At 36.6% G+C, this 15,213-nt stretch overlaps 3 protein-coding genes across 4 annotated transcripts; 1 reads left to right on the forward strand and 2 right to left on the reverse strand.

The window, feature by feature from the left end:
* Positions 1-3,554: 3,554 nt before the first annotated feature.
* LOC117125719 (receptor-like protein 6) lies at positions 3,555-6,635 on the forward strand. Its single transcript, XM_033285315.1, has one exon. It carries the CDS (start codon positions 3,555-3,557, stop codon positions 6,633-6,635), a length of 3,081 nt encoding a protein of 1,026 aa, XP_033141206.1.
* A 3,156-nt stretch (positions 6,636-9,791) lies between these two features.
* LOC103854808 lies at positions 9,792-11,743 on the reverse strand. 2 transcript variants are annotated; one of them, XM_033284663.1, is made up of 4 exons: positions 11,467-11,743; positions 11,232-11,367; positions 10,541-10,814; positions 10,355-10,460 (listed from the first exon to the last, which is right to left on the reverse strand). In XM_033284663.1, exons 2-4 carry the CDS (start codon positions 11,262-11,264, stop codon positions 10,384-10,386), a joined length of 384 nt encoding a protein of 127 aa, XP_033140554.1. In that variant the 5' UTR covers positions 11,265-11,367; positions 11,467-11,743; the 3' UTR covers positions 10,355-10,383. The 2 variants fall into 2 exon arrangements, with proteins under 2 accessions (XP_009130020.2, XP_033140554.1); XM_009131772.2 differs by having other exon boundaries at positions 9,792-10,460; positions 11,232-11,743.
* A 215-nt stretch (positions 11,744-11,958) lies between these two features.
* LOC103854532 (probably inactive leucine-rich repeat receptor-like protein kinase At5g48380) lies at positions 11,959-14,964 on the reverse strand. Its single transcript, XM_033284639.1, has 3 exons — positions 14,551-14,964; positions 13,529-14,414; positions 11,959-13,181 (listed from the first exon to the last, which is right to left on the reverse strand). The coding sequence occupies exons 2-3, from the start codon at positions 14,375-14,377 to the stop codon at positions 12,156-12,158; spliced, it is 1,875 nt and encodes a 624-aa protein (XP_033140530.1). The 5' UTR covers positions 14,378-14,414; positions 14,551-14,964; the 3' UTR covers positions 11,959-12,155.
* Between the last annotated feature and the right edge of the window lie 249 nt (positions 14,965-15,213).

A 15,213-nucleotide genomic window follows, 5' to 3' on the forward strand; every position in this document is an offset into this window, starting at 1 on the left:
TAATTAAGCATAAAAGTCGTAAGAGCATGTTTAATGGAGGGTTTTTTAGGATGGGGTTCTTAGCGGAATATAAGAACTCCATCCTAAGAACCATGCTCTTAAGATAGTTTGATTCTTGAAGCGTTTATTTATTAAATGTGACTGTGAGAACTCTTCTTATGACTTCAAGATTCTATTGATACGGGTGAGTAGCACATTTAAATTAATGACTCTGAGTGGACTACCTTACAATAGTTTACTCTTGAGTGGGATTACATTACAATTGTTGTTTTTAAAGGTGCTGATTACTTTTTTTCCAATCACGTAGAACATTATAGGTGAATCTTAAACTAATCTCCCAAATTATAATTTGGACCTTACCAAGTGTCTCCTAGAGTTTTTTTTGGTCAAAATGTGAATTTCATATTAAATATGAGAAATATTAAGAAGTAACATAATGAAAAGGGACACACACATAAGATACAAAAAAAAAAGGAGGCACACGATCTTAAACTTTATGGTGGACCAAATATCTGAACCCTTATTTGTAAAATTTGAACTGAGAGAACTAAGTTATGCGTGGCAGCAAACAAAAATAAGTCTGCATGCCAATGAGTTACGTGGGATTAGCTCTGGACTATGAGGAAACTTGTGAAGGTGCTAAAGCATACTGCGTCCACCATTACAGTCTCGAGTTTCTTTACACCAGTGTAAAGCATCCCATTTTCGGAGACACTGCCGGCTGGTGTACACAAAGACACAACATGGTATGTGACACTAATGTAAACAATTAGAGAGACATGTGTAGACTCTCGAGATACTTCTTTGCTCATCCTCTTTTGCTTCATAAAGATGGTAGGTTGAAGGATCGTATCAATTCCATCTGTCCCTCTTGCCATCACAGTTGAGTTCACGGTCTATCCATACACGCCTTAGCATTGTGCGTCACATCACAATTTAAAGAAACGGGAAAAGTTAGAAACAAAAGAAAACACAATTTTTTTTCATCTGTCAATATAACCAAGGTTTCAAAATAAGAGAAAGACATACTTTTACGTGCCCCCTTCCTGTATTTTTCAGCTTGGTAGATCTCTGGACCTCTGTCATACCATGACTTTGTGTAATTGGGAACGCTCTTCCATTTCCTTTGATGCTTCGGACACTGTCAAACCAACGAAAAAACCCAGAGTATTCAGTGTACATGCCAAGCAAAACAATGCAGAGAATCAAGTAAGCATGCAATAGCCTAACGTACCGACTTTCCAGAGTTGAGATACCAAGGAACAGATGACATATACTAAAGACTGTTGACTGTTGAAGATTGATTTCATATGTTTTTCAGCCTGCAGACGATTACAGAGGCTAGAATGAGAAATACCTCTAGGAGAAAAAGATTTATATTTTTAATATAAAGTCGGAAAGCTTTATGATGGTAATGATTAAACACAATCAGCGTGGATAATAATACCTTATCATCCTAAATAAGCATGTCGACTCGACGCCCATAAATTCACCACATTTCTCCACACTCTGAACTTCGCAAAAACAAAAGAGGCAGCGGTGACTACGATCTTGCTGCAACGTTCTGGCTTCAATTCGCTAAGCTATAGCTGAGAGGTGTCAATGGTTGGTTGAGATTGTGACCTTCTCTTGAGAGAATAACTGTAATGAATCTGTGAGGGGGGGGGGGGAAATGGTAAGTCTCGGCGTCTTCACTAGTGAGTCAAGCAAGCATATAAAGAGATGCCGTGAAAGCCATATTACCCTCACCAATTTTCATCTTTGATTTTCGCATTGATGCTCTCTTCTAGACCGTAGAGAAAGATGGAAGGCTCTTGGAAGTCGGTGAGTATCACTCTCCTTACCCTCAAAGATTGGAAGGCCCCCCTCCCAAAGTTTCATGGAAACAACTCTCTTGCATATTTGGACCTTTCTCTTACATCCTTTTCGGGTAATATACCAAATTCTATCAGTAACCAACCTCAAGCATCTGAATGTTTTGAGACTCCACGACTCCAATTTCAGTGGCTTGATTCCTTCTTCACTTGGAAACCTTTCTCGTTTAACAAAATATCCACCTCTCTGGCAACACTTTTGGTGGTGAAATCCCATCTTCTCTGGGAACTATTGATTTAGCTGATCAGCTCCGAAGTGTTTTTGGAATCTCACTGCCAAGTCTCTCTCAGTTTTAGACATTGGTGATAATCACTTCACTTTCACTGGAAGCCTACCAGATATATATTCAAGAACGCCACCAGTCTGAGGTCACTCAATCTTGGTCACAACCATTTCGTGGGGAAACTTCCAAGATCTTTGATTAGCTGCTCTTCTTTGGAGGTCCTAAACGTGGAACACAATCGATTCAACGACACTTTCCCATTCTGGTTGCAGTCCCTGAAGAACCTACAAGTCCTGATCCTCAGGTCAAACGAGTTTCACGAGCCGTTACAATATAATCCACAAGGACCTTTCTGGTTTCCGCAGCTGCGAATCATTGACCTATCAGACAATTACTTCACAGGGAACTTACTATATGATTTCTTCATCTACTTGAGCATAGGAAAATAAATAAAATTTTATCGATACAAAATGAACATAACAATAAACTTTTAAAAACTTATAACAATAATCTTGTAAAAATTTATGCACATATATACATTTTATAACACAACTCAATTATAGTAACTGATTAATATTTTATTTTCATTTATTTATATGTTTAGATCATTCTATAATTTATATGTATAAATTATAGTAGAATATTTTTATAAATAAGAATATGTATTGCTAACTTGCTATTTCACTTAAACTTTTGATTTTAAATATAAGGTTTTAGATTGGCCCAGTTAATAATACTGTAAATATATTAAGTTACATTTTTATATTGAACCACAAATTATTTTTGATTCCATTTAGAATAAAATCGATTAATTAGCTTTGTTCATTGCGTTGAATATAGTAAATACATTTTCATCAAAATTATATAATTTAATATACATTATTTTGGAAAAACAGAAAAATTAAATTGATATTTGATGAAATAACGGCAAGAAGCTATTCACAGATAGAGACATAATAGCATTCATATCTTTATATAGACACACGTTCACAAAGTTTCACCATCACACTACTTGTCTTCTCCCAAGATATGAAAGAGGCGGAAACTCATGAGCTTCATTCACACATGGTTCCATGTCTTTTCCTCTTGTTCATTTCACAAAAAACATGTGTGTCCTAGCATTGCCGCTTTTACCAAAACAGTCCACACCTTTTGTTTTGGGTTACAATTTAGTAGAGAGCGACAAAACATACTATTTATAAAATAGAAATACACAAACCATGCAAGAAAATCAATTATTTCTGTGCAAAATGACACTTCAGATAATGCTGATGGAGCTCATGGCATGTAAAACATTTATCTGTAAAAAGTCAAAGAGCATTTCATGCAACGTCAAGGAAAAGAGCTCAAGCCTTTTGTATATATATACATACATACGCAGAGACTAGAGATCCACACCACTAAACTATTACATTTTCACTACTTTGAATACTTTGTGTCCAAAAATATTCATAGAATGAGCTTTCTTCTTCGTTCAATCTGTTTCGTCTTCGTTTTAAACATTCTTAACACGTTTGCTTCTCCTACACGGCACTTGTGCCGACCCGACGAAAAGAATGCCCTTTTGGAGTTCGTGAATGAGTTTGAGATTCGGAATCTTGACGATGCTGTTTTTTCTAGTTTTTCTTATCCCAAGACGAACTCGTGGAGCAACAAGAGTGATTGTTGTTCATGGGACGGTATCACGTGCCATGCCAAGTCTGGTGAAGTGGTCGAGCTAGACCTAAGTTCCAGTTGCTTCCACGGCAAACTAAGTTCCAAAAGCAGTCTTTTTAAGTTGCAAAGGCTCCGTGTCCTCAATCTTGCTTACAACGATCTCGTCTCTTCTGAGATACCTAGCCAGCTCGGTACACTCAAGGAGTTAACACTACTCAACCTCTCAAACACTTTGTCATCTGGTCCAATTCCAACAGAGCTTCTTCATCTAACCAAGTTGGTGTCTCTTGACCTCTCTTCTAACTCATTATCAGCTCAAAAGTCATTTCTTAACAATCTTTCCCAGAATTTGACAAACCTAGAGGAGCTTAACCTAGGTCTTGTAGACATTTCTTCAGAAATTCCTCCAAATATCTCAAAACTATCCTCTCTCAAATCACTCTCTCTTGATGAATGTAACTTGTTTGGTAAATTACCAAGCAGTATTTTTATGATTCCTACTATGCAATCCATTAACTTGCAAGGCAATCAAGATATGGTAGGATCTCTTCCAGAGTTTAATAGAAATAACTCTCTTGTTTTCTTGGACCTCTCTTGGATATCCCTAGGTAACTTACCTGTCTCCATCAACAACCTTAAACACTTGACTACTTTGAAACTTGGGTTTTGCAATTTACATGGACAGATTTCATCTTCACTTGGAAACTTAACTAACCTATCCACTCTTGACCTTTCATCTAATTTTTTCAATGGTCATATCCCTTCTTCATTTGGAAATCTTCTCCATCTTACCTCTTTAGTCCTTTCTCATAATAGACTTAGTGGCCAAATCCCACCTTCCTTTGCCAATCTTAATCAACTTACTACCTTAAGTCTTGTTTCCAATAAGCTTAGTGGTAACTTTCCTCTTCCATTACTCAATCTCACAAAGTTGTCAGAGTTATCACTGGTCAACAATCATTTCACAGGTACACTTCCTCCAAACATAAGTGCACTTTGCAACTTAGAGACCTTTGAAGCAAGTGAAAACATTTTCACTGGAACTCTCCCTTCTACTCTCTTCAACACCCCTTCTTTGACTTACATCGATTTGAAAGATAATCAACTCAATGCCATTCTTGAGTTTGGGAATATCTCTTCACCATCTAAGCTAGAAAGGTTATCACTTGGCAATAACCATTTCCAAGGGTCTCTCCCAATATCCATTTCAAGCTTAGTCAATCTTTACAGCCTTGACCTTTCTTATTACAACACGGGGATGTCAGTAGACTTTGGTTTCTTATCACAACTCAAGGGTCTCATAGATCTGGACATAAGCTATATAAACACCACAAATATAGTTGACTTGAGTACCATCTTCTTACATCTCAAGTCCCTATCTTCACTGCAGATGTCAGGGGTACATGTCTCGACCGCGAAAATGGGTTTAGTTTCCAATCTACCAACGAACTTAGGCACCTTGCACTTGTCAGGCTGTGGTATCACAGAGTTTCCAAAATTCCTAAAGAACCTACAAAAGATGTCTCAGTTGGATCTCTCAGACAACAAAATCAAAGGTGAGGTGCCACATTGGCTGTGGAATCATCTACCAATGCTATCAGTCCTGAATCTACGCAACAACTCTTTCACCGGTCTTGAAAGATACTCAAATGATTCATCTAGACTGGAGCTTATTGTTCTAGATTTGAGTTCAAACGCGTTCCAAGGACCGTTGTTCGACCCACCAGTCTCCACAGAAGCATTAGTCGTCTCCAACAACAACTTCACAGGAAAGATCCCTGAATCCATATGTGAGCAGAGATATCTACAAACCCTTGATTTATCCAACAACAGCTTCACAGGCTCAATACCTCAATGTCTAAAGAATCTGAACAGTTATCTTTCATTTCTTATCCTCCACCATAATCAACTCAATGGAAGTATTCCAGAAATATTCAACAACGCCACTGACTTAGTATCCATTGACGTCAGCCAAAACAGGTTGGTTGGGAAGCTTCCAAGGTCACTGAAGAGCTGCACTAGCCTCGAAGTTCTCAACGTGAGAAGCAATGGAATCGACGACACGTTTCCTTTCTGGCTGAACACTTTGCCTGAGCTAAAAGTCATTGTCCTCCGCAACAACAGCTTCAAAGGACCTTTACACCGTCATCATCCTTTCGGTTTTCCCAAGCTGCAAATCATTGATGTATCCAACAATGGCTTCAACGGGACACTACCATCAGATTACTTTGCAGACTGGAACATGACAAGACGTGAAGATCGGTCGGGAGTTATTTACATCAGATATAATGATTATTACCATGATTCAATGGTCTTGATGAGTAAAGGAGTAGAGATGAAACTGGAACGGATATTGAAACTCTTAACAGCTATTGACTTGTCAGGAAATGAACTCAGTGGAAAGATCCCTGAGTCCATTGGTCTGCTCAAGGATCTTATTGTGCTCAATCTATCAAGCAACGGTTTCACTGGTGACATACCTTCATCTTTTGGGAATCAGAGTCAGCTCGAGTCATTAGACTTATCGAATAACAAGCTTTCAGGGTCAATTCCACCTTCTCTCGGGGATCTCTCTAGTCTGTCTTACATCAAGGTTTCCAACAACCAGCTCCACGGTCCAATACCGCAAAGTACACAGTTTCAAACTCAGTCTGCTTCGTCTTTTGAAGGAAACCTTGGACTGTGTGGTCTTCCTCTCAGTGAAAAGTGCGGAAAGCAATCACAAGAGCCAGAAGCAGAGGAAGCAGAGGAGGAGGAAGAAGGAGTACTGAGCTGGACTGCAGCTGCCATAGCCTTAGCACCTGGAGTTATCCTCGGGTTGACAATTGGGCACATTTTGGTTACACAAAAGACTCACTGGTTCATGAGATTCCTTGCGTGAGAAACAAGGATGACCAAAAAAGATTTACTCTCTATCCAAACCCTTTGTTTTGTTTTGTTTTTATATAGAAAAAGTTTCCATATCTTAAATTATGTGTATAGAGATGATCTTGTTATATGTTGGAACTTATTTTTGAGCATCATGAAAAAGTGTTTTTCATATGTCAAAAATAGAGTTAGTTTGAATGAAAAATGAAAATTTCAAATGGGTTGCTTGTAAAAAATGTAACATTTGTAAAATGTCCCACATTGGAATCATGAGGAAAAAGTCGTATTGTATATAAAATGGAGAATTATTTACAAAGCTCAAAGCTTTGAATACACATATTAGTGTATTGGGAAAAGGAGATATGATAAAAAGATTATTTTTATCTAAAAAAGTTTTGTTATATGTTGAATAAGTCAACATATTTATTATCTCTTTTAATTTTAATTTGTAACAACAAATTAAAACAGGAATTAAATTGTGTAACATACAAATGTTAGTGTAACTCTTAATTAAAAATGTTTCTGATTATATGTTACGATGACGTGACTCTTAATTTTTAAAATGTTAATGTAATTTGTATGTTAGTTTTCAGCTTTAATATAAATTAATTATAGTTGTTAAGCTTTATATAAATAAATAAATAATACATATACATTAAAAATATCAAAATAATATATATAAATACAATTTACTATAACACAAAATACACAAAGTAATAATATAAAACATACAGTAATTCATAAAAAACATAAGAATACAAATTACTCAATATTAGTTTTTCCATAGTATTCCAATATGTGATCAATCCACATATTTTGAAATAAGAAATGAATCTTTTGATTTTTTTTTATCAGAAGATTACAAATTTTATTTTATTCCTCGTCATTCTTTTTCTTCTTATTTTTGTATTCTTTTAATAGGTTACCACCAATTGAAGCCTAATATTTTACTTACCTCATACATATTGCAATGTCAAAAACACAATATATAACATAAATTGACTAAAACTCGATTGTAATATTTAACCATCTCACTTGCACAATAGAAATGCACCAGTCCCCAAAAGCATTAGTCCACAAGTAGTCAAGTACCTTGCAGTGCTGACATATCCTCGAGACAAAAGTCATATATATGACTAATAGGCAAACAAAAAAAAAGTTAGTAAATAATCCTAATAGCGAATTCATTCATGTGTTAATCTTGTTTTGTGTGATAGAAAGATGCAATATTTACTCCAATTCCTTCACTTGATTTCAATACTCATCTGGTCACCGAGGAACTCTAGCTATCTGAAATGTTATATTCTATGTATGCTTTTTCTTGATTGATTTGTGGATGTTGCTGGTACAATTTTTTATTCAAGTAATTTGATCTATTCTCTTTAAAATTAAAAGCATTATATAAGAATCAAGTCAACATAAATATATAACCCCTAAACCCTAGCTTTATCAAAACAAGAAAACATTGTTATCGAAATAGGAAAATATATAATTTTCATATTATCAAACAAATGTTCAATATTCTCTTTAAGTTGGGAACATGAAGATTTTGATAGTCTGATCCAGAGAGTGAAGGCTTTGAACTCATCTGCTGGGGACGATGATGAGGACAACGAGTAAACACGGTGGATCACCCATAATCTGTTCAACATCATCATCTTTTTTTTTTGAACAACATCATCTTATCGATGGATTTTTTTTATCTTTATACTAGGGTCGGCCCGCCCTACGGGCGGGATGTTAATTTAGAAATAATTTAGATTGTCTAGTGTTTTTTATCTTTGGCTAAAACTGGTTGTTTTTAAAATGTGTTGTTTTATACTAAAATGAATCATTTTTTAAAAATAGTTTTGTTTATACTCCCTCCGTTTCAATATAGATGATGTTTTAGAAGGTTTGTTTTGTTTCAATTTACATGAAGTTTTGAGATTTTAAAGAAGTTTTGAGATTTTAAGGTTAACTTTAACTTTATTGGAAACTGTTCAACCAATTAGATTTTACAGTCTTTTTTATAATTGGTTAACTGAATTTATAATTATATCTTTAAAATATTTTTTTAGAAAAATGTAATTTTCTTAATCTTTGTGCACTATTATAAAACATCAAGTATTATGAAACAGAGGGAGTATAAGTTATGTTGTTATATTTGAATCGTGTGTGTGTTTTTTTTGTTATAAAATACTAAAATGAATCATTTTTTTAAAAAAATATTTTTTTAATGAATCTATAACTATATATTTTATTTTTATGTAGTTGTGTTATTAATTATTTTTTTCTATATGGGTGTTGATAATAGGAAGAGGATGATATTCAGTTACCTAATTTTGACTCTTCCCGTATATGTTATTTATGTAATTTATTAATGATTATTGATCGTAAGTTCTCACCCTGTAGCTCTGTTTCTTGACATCAGAATAAGGGTATATTTTTTCTCATAAGAAAAACTCGTAGTTTAAAATAAGAGTCGTATGCGGAGGAAATGTAAAAAGAAAACAGAGTGAAGAGTCAAAATAATTGGGATTATAACTATATACTATACTATATACTATACTATACTATAACGATAACAATCATGAAGATCGTAAAAAAATGAAAAACCAATGCACAGGAAAGGATCGAACCCGGGTTAGAATGACATGAATATATGAGAGATACCACTAAGCCATTGAGACTTTCTTTGACACATATACAAGAATCACTAAATATGTAATCACACTCTTATGTACATTTATAATAATATGGATTCAAATTTCAAGACTCCAATATATTGTTTTGTAAAAAAAAATAAGTAAGTGACTAAGCTAATATATTCTTTGAAAGTGTGAGAACATTGACATATACCACAAAGAAATAGATTTTTGTTTTCGTGACAAAGTTAAGAATTTTGTAAAAGTAAGTTTAACATATAAATTTTCGTGATAAATATGAAAAAGCATAGATTTTTGTACAATTTTAACAAAACAACTCAAAACATAGTTCTCTAATGTTCTTTCTTTATTACACTAGCATTATATATAGATTTCATATACACAAATAAATATAATATAACAACATAAGCTTGCTTTCCCCGATTCATATGAAAACTTTTTAAGTTATCTACCAAAACAAATTAATTAAATCAATCAAATTGTTAGAGTACAACAAATTAAAATATAATTTTATTTTAAATTAAATTATTTAAAAACTGATTTGATGGTAATTTTTATGACATATATATATTATGTGAAAGAAATATAAGTTTAATATGGAAAAAAAATCTTAAATACAAAAAACTCTAAAATTAACAAAAAAAACTAATAAAAGTTAAACTATGATATCAATTGAAAAACTCGTAGTTTAAAGTAAGAGTCGTATGCGGAGGAAATGTAAAAAGAAAACAGAGTGAAGAGTCAAAATAATTGGGATTATAGTCTTGCAACTGATGTTTTCGCCGAAGCATTGGATTGGATGATGATTGTAGTCTTCGTGAATTGTTTCCAAAACATCCGAGCAGTAGGGCCGGTTGCTTTCACTGCAAGGAATGAAAAGTTTCAGCACCAGTGCCAAGCAATGGGTGTTATCAGTTCTTGTGATCGAAATTAAGTTGATATGGATGTACTATCTTAGCGTATAGATCTAACCTGCGTTGTCTGAATATCCTTGAAGATCTCCTTATAAACGTTGTTACTCGAGAGTCGAGACATAGCAACGTACAACTGAAACAGGGCGAGGAAGATATAAAGCAACTTGTTTCAGACTTTGGCCTTGGCTCTTGTTGATCGTTATGGCATAGCACGATTCTTCTCCTCCGGAGGGTCAGTAACAGTACTCTTGACGCTAAGGATCTCTCCTATGATGTCTACATTCAGTTTAGTTCCGGTGTGAGTACAACATGTCATGTATAAAGCCAAATTACGTAAGAAGCCTTTATTAAAGTACCTGGTAACTGTGTGCTTGTATTGGCCAAACCAATCAGCTCCGACTGGTCACGGAACCGGAATGCTTCCTCAGGCAACGCAGAGACCGGCTCATCTATCTCGTCAAAAGAAGTAGACTCATTAAACCGGATCATCAATGAAGAATCACAAAGTCGGAAGTTCTGAGCACATCTAGCGACATCAAAATCAGCCATGGAATACATTGCACCGGCAGTAAGTCTTTCTTGGTACCGTGGGACACGGTGAGCGCTGATTGTGGCCTGCATCATGGTTGCCTGTATATAACAATATTTAAAATAAAATATTAGAAAAAGTCTGCTAAACAACGTTTTCAGATTCACGAAACCACAAACCACAGGACCACTATACAGCAAACACAAATCACGTCTAAACCAAAATGATATACAAAGCAATCAACCACATTATCTAAAAGTTTACTACAACAAAATTCTCGCAAAACACTTTGAGCATATATGAAAGAGCTCAATAATGGAAAAATTATGACTTACGTAAAATTAAAAAGGGTTCCTCAACCGCAAGATTCTCTATTATCTACTTTATATATAAAGATAAATAGCTAAGCGGAAAAAAACGATCCAGTCACTGATTCTGTTCAAATACATGATCAAATCCACACAAACACACAATTAACGATAACAATCATGAAGATCGGAATTCCAAAATTCACTTACATTAACATCGACCAACAGCATATCCACCCACATAAGCTCCCAACCCCGCTTAACGTTCCTAGCCTCCCAGTACCTCAGCAGCCTAGCCTCCACAACAGATGAACACTTCCCGGTCTTCAAATCGGAAAAAAACACCCTAGAGATGGCCATTTAGAGAGATGAGTTGAGATCGTGAAAAAAGGATGAGCAGCAGAGAGATGAGAAGAGCAAGATCTCCAGAAAGATGAATACCAACCAATTTATAGAGGAGATTACGCCAAAGGAGACGACGCATTGAAGGGCTCGATCTGAGCGTCCGTATTAATGCCATTAAAGATGAGGTCCGTTACAGAGCGATGGATAATGATCGATCGTTCTTCTCGCCGCCGAAATCAGAGTTGGACGAACGGATGCGATAGTTAGGTCAAGCGGGATGTCGCTTTCTGATGCTATTCACGGGCCGCGACGAACAAACCGAGGCCCATCCGAAAACATAAAGGCCCGCACGGAACTGTGATGCAGCACAGCGTTTCATTAAAGAGAGACATGTGTCGGCACGCGGATGAACGAATTGATGACGTGTCATCCGACGTGGAGCCCTCAGGAGAGATACAATGCTTCTTTTATATATAAAGATTAGTGTTTTTAACAGAACCAAGTTTTGTCTTATGGAGTGTATGGAGTTTTGGAATCCCTTGTTTCAGCCGAAATTTAATTAGTAGCCACAAGACCAAACCAGTGGCTGTACTTAAAGCACTCAAAGCTCAGTGTAGTAGTAATAAGAGACAGTGCATCTAACAATATTTTATTTTACAACCACACCATCAAAGAGTAGAAACCAAAAATAAATAAAAGACAAAACCAATACTTATATATATATGTATATCTTGGCACTGCTAGGACTAAAGAAGATCGTTTCATAAGTCTCTTACCCTTCCACTTTGATCAGCGAACTATCATCTCTTCAATGAAATCAGCTTCTCCTGATTCAGATGGAACCAAGATATCATCTTCAGTGGTGAAGTTATAGCTCTCTCCAATAGCTCTCAGAAACTGATACACTTCAAACATGGTAGGCCTCTGCTTTGCTACTTCCGGTAGAACGCAGTTGCATGCTACTTTAAGCACTTTGAATATCTCATCATCCACACCTTTCCCAACTAAAGACCTGTCAGTAGCTTCATGCAGTTTTGACCCACTTGATAGCTTTGTAATCCACTCCACAAGGTTACCCTTGAAGCAGCTTTCTTCCTTGTCTTCTTCTTCTTCAGAATCTCTTGTCACACCAGTTGCTTTCTGCCCCGTTACTAGCTCTAAAAGCACAACCCCAAAGCTGTATACATCTCCTTTAGGAGTTGCCACCATGGTTCTCGAATACTCAGGAGCAACATAACCGAAATCACCAAACTCCCCATTGACAAATGTGCTTAAATGAGTATCAATGGGATTCATCAGCCTAGCTAGACCGAAGTCCGAGATCTTAGGCTCAAAATCCGCAGTCAACAAGATGCATTTGGAGCTTATGTTGCGATGAATGATCCTCGGGTTGCAGCTGTGGTGAAGCCACGCTAGTCCTTTTGCAGCGCCAATAGCAATCTTCAGCCTAGAAGGCCAGTCTATAGGATTGTAAGAGTCTTCATCTGAGGGATGTAACTGATCATAAAGGTAGCCGTTGGGCATGTACTCGTATATAAGAAGCCTCTCCTTCTTGGCAATACAGTAACCCAAGAGAGGGACCAAGTTTCTGTGTTTTACAGATCCCAATGTCTTCATCTCCGAGTCAAGCTCCTTTTCAGAATGTTGAGAATCTTGCAACCTCTTTACCATAAGAGGAGTACCGTCTTCAAGCACTCCTTTGTACATAGTTCCTGTTCTTCCTTTCCCAATGATGTTGTCTTTCTTGAACTCCTCTGTTGCCTTCATGAGATCACTTAACTTCATCTTTGAAACTGACTTCTTAAACATGAAAACCTGAAGACACACACACACACACCAAACATATATAATCAGAAACTCAGAACATAACAAATAGGCACGGACACATTTATCCGGAACCGAAGAACCGAACCATACCAAACCAAAATAACTGAAACCGAGCCAAATTCTATAAATATCAGGATGTATATTTCTGGAACAGAAACCGACCAGAACCAAAACTACTTTAGATATTAGCCAGTTCCCAATTTTGCAAACCGATACCGAATCAAACCAAATTTTGTTAATAACCAAACAGTTCCTAAATCTCTAAAACCGAAAACCAAAATACCCGAACTCTCAGGCCTAATAACAACATTAGTATGTGTGAAATAAATGTTTACCTTAACACCTTTCTGTCCTTTCAAGATTCTTGCCCATCTGTTTTCTTCAGGATCATCTCTCATCTTCTTCCTAACAACAGCCAATCTACGGAAGTAGAAGAAGAGAACAACCCCAACGACTAGTGCCGCCACAGACAGTCCACCAACTGCTGCTATAACAATAACTTTACCACGAGAGCTTTTAGGACCTTTACATGCATCCAGAGGCTTACCACACAAACCTGGATTACTAGCAAAGTCATCCACCCCAATTTTCAATGTGGTTTCATTGAAAGCTGGGATAGGACCTGTGAGAAGATTGCCAGCCACAGAGAAACTAGTGAGCCGTCCGAGCAGAACTAGCTCGGCAGGAAGGGTACCGGTGAACTGGTTATGCTGAAGCATAAGAGAGTTCAAAAAGGTAATGTTTGAGATACTAGGAGGGATTGGACCAGAGAACTGATTGTAAGAGAGGTCTAGAATGGTAACAAGTGGAATGCTATCGGTGATGTTGGATGGTAAAGGTCCAGAGAAGTTGTTTCTAGAAAGATCTAGAGCTGTTAGATCAGTGCAGTTCTTAATCCCAAGAGGGAACCCTCCAGTGAGACCATAACCACCGAGCTTAATGCTCAAAACTCTATTCTCATCATCATGCCAGCAAGTCACACCAGTGAACTTGCAGATGTAACCAGCAGTCTGGTTGCCAAACACCCAGCTCGTTAAATATCCATTAGGATCTTTAACTTGGTTATAAATGGTCCTCAAGCAGTTAACGTTGGCCTCGTTTGCATCGATCAAGCTAGACAGGAGGAGCAACCAGAGAGAGTTCGTGATAAAAACTGCTAATACTAACCTACTACTCACCATCATAGAAAGAGAGTAAAATCTCTGATGAGCATCCAAAGTCCTGGAAGCAAAAAGATATAAATAGCAACAAATCAGGTGGAAAATTCGAAACAAAAACAAGAAAGATAAAAAGCGATCTTGAAATGGGTTGACTTGAAAGGTAATGATAATTCAAGAACGTCATCAGTTTTACTTACGAAGGAATAATTAGAGATAAAAGACAGGAGCTTTTGGTCTTGGTCGTGCTAGTACTTCTGTTTCAAGTGTGTTAGAGTTGAACGAGGAAGAAGAAGAAGAAGTTCGCGCATCTGTTGGGGGAAAGTGTGTTAATGAAAGGAGGAGGAAAAGCGTGAATGAAAGAAAGGACTTCTTTAATAAAATAAACAAAGAGTGTGGAGTCGTCTGTCTTTGTCTGTTGTGTCGTTGACTGGATCGTTATGTGGAAGATTCAGACTTCGTAAAGAATGGGGCAAAGACAATCTGATGAGAACACAATGACTTAAACCAACCGGTCTTTCCGCGTTTTAATGTTTTTTGTTCTTTCTCTTTTTGACTTTGACTTTTCAACACCATCTTCTAATCGAGTTTGTTAAGACATTACAATGTCGGCCCAATACTATTAAATGGGCTTTATTGGCCCTTTTTTACTAAAAGAGTAAATTACTAGATTCAGACAAACTCACGTGACGAATTAAAACTTCAAAAGGACATTCTAATTCATGACTCGAGCCACCACTACGTTTGTCTCGTGGAGCCGGATGGTGGAGAATGAGCCACCCCACCCACACACACACCACTCTTTGCTGTCACGTGCCTGCACTTTTTTTTTTTAACACACCACGTGCCTTCACTTCTTTTTT

The sequence above is a fragment of the Brassica rapa genome, chromosome A02 (genome assembly GCF_000309985.2).
Source record: "Brassica rapa cultivar Chiifu-401-42 chromosome A02, CAAS_Brap_v3.01, whole genome shotgun sequence".
Lineage (NCBI taxonomy): Eukaryota > Viridiplantae > Streptophyta > Magnoliopsida > Brassicales > Brassicaceae > Brassica > Brassica rapa.

Bases quoted from the DNA above. Each gene is read 5' to 3' on its own strand.
- LOC117125719 (XM_033285315.1), top strand. From the start codon at position 3,555: ATGAGCTTTCTTCTTCGTTCAATCTGTTTCGTCTTCGTTTTAAACATT.
- LOC103854808 (XM_009131772.2), bottom strand. From the start codon at position 11,381: ATGGCCATCTCTAGGGTGTTTTTTTCCGATTTGAAGACCGGGAAGTGT. The intron at 10,815-11,231 runs GTAAGTGAATTT...TGTTATATACAG, and splicing joins TGCTGTTGGTCGATGTTAAT to GCAACCATGATGCAGGCCAC. The intron at 10,461-10,540 runs GTACTTTAATAA...AACTGAATGTAG, and splicing joins TACAAGCACACAGTTACCAG to ACATCATAGGAGAGATCCTT.
- LOC103854532 (XM_033284639.1), bottom strand. From the start codon at position 14,377: ATGATGGTGAGTAGTAGGTTAGTATTAGCAGTTTTTATCACGAACTCT. The intron at 13,182-13,528 runs GTAAACATTTAT...GTGTGTCTTCAG, and splicing joins AAGGACAGAAAGGTGTTAAG to GTTTTCATGTTTAAGAAGTC.